The 316-nt window shown below is 40.2% G+C and overlaps 1 protein-coding gene across 1 annotated transcript in view; it reads right to left on the bottom strand.

Annotated features, from left to right (window-relative positions):
* Nucleotides 1-316, bottom strand: part of LOC119585903 (scavenger receptor cysteine-rich type 1 protein M160-like) — a 30,936-nt gene that overhangs the window by 27,454 nt on the left and 3,166 nt on the right. The window contains exon 5 of the mRNA XM_037934626.1: nucleotides 174-289. Within this exon, the coding sequence (XP_037790554.1) occupies nucleotides 174-289 (116 nt within the window). The remainder of the gene's footprint in view (nucleotides 1-173; nucleotides 290-316) is intronic.

The raw sequence follows: 316 nt of genomic DNA, 5'->3' as shown, positions 1-316 counted from the left end.
TTGCCCCTGTGACAAGCACATAGGTTGAGGCAACTTCGAAGGTTGGATAATATTACAAACTGACTGTTAAAAAATAGCATTTTTATATATTCTATAATAATTGTCTTAAGTAAACTTTAAATTGGAAACATAACAGATTAAATGGCAGTTAGAGTCAAGATAACTTACAGTACCTCTGTCGGACCACAGTCATGCATTCCAAGCTGACTGGATGAGCATCCTGCTAAGCGAGTGACGCCGTCGCAGTTCAGTCGATCCAGCCAGTACTTGGTCCGGCCGCGCCTTAGTTCTAAAAAAACGGAGAAAGTTTAGTATA

The sequence above is a fragment of the Penaeus monodon genome, chromosome 20, assembly GCF_015228065.2.
Source record: "Penaeus monodon isolate SGIC_2016 chromosome 20, NSTDA_Pmon_1, whole genome shotgun sequence".
Classification (NCBI taxonomy): domain Eukaryota; kingdom Metazoa; phylum Arthropoda; class Malacostraca; order Decapoda; family Penaeidae; genus Penaeus; species Penaeus monodon.
Note: the sequence above shows the minus strand (reverse complement) of the source record. Positions and strands in the feature narration are given on the sequence as shown.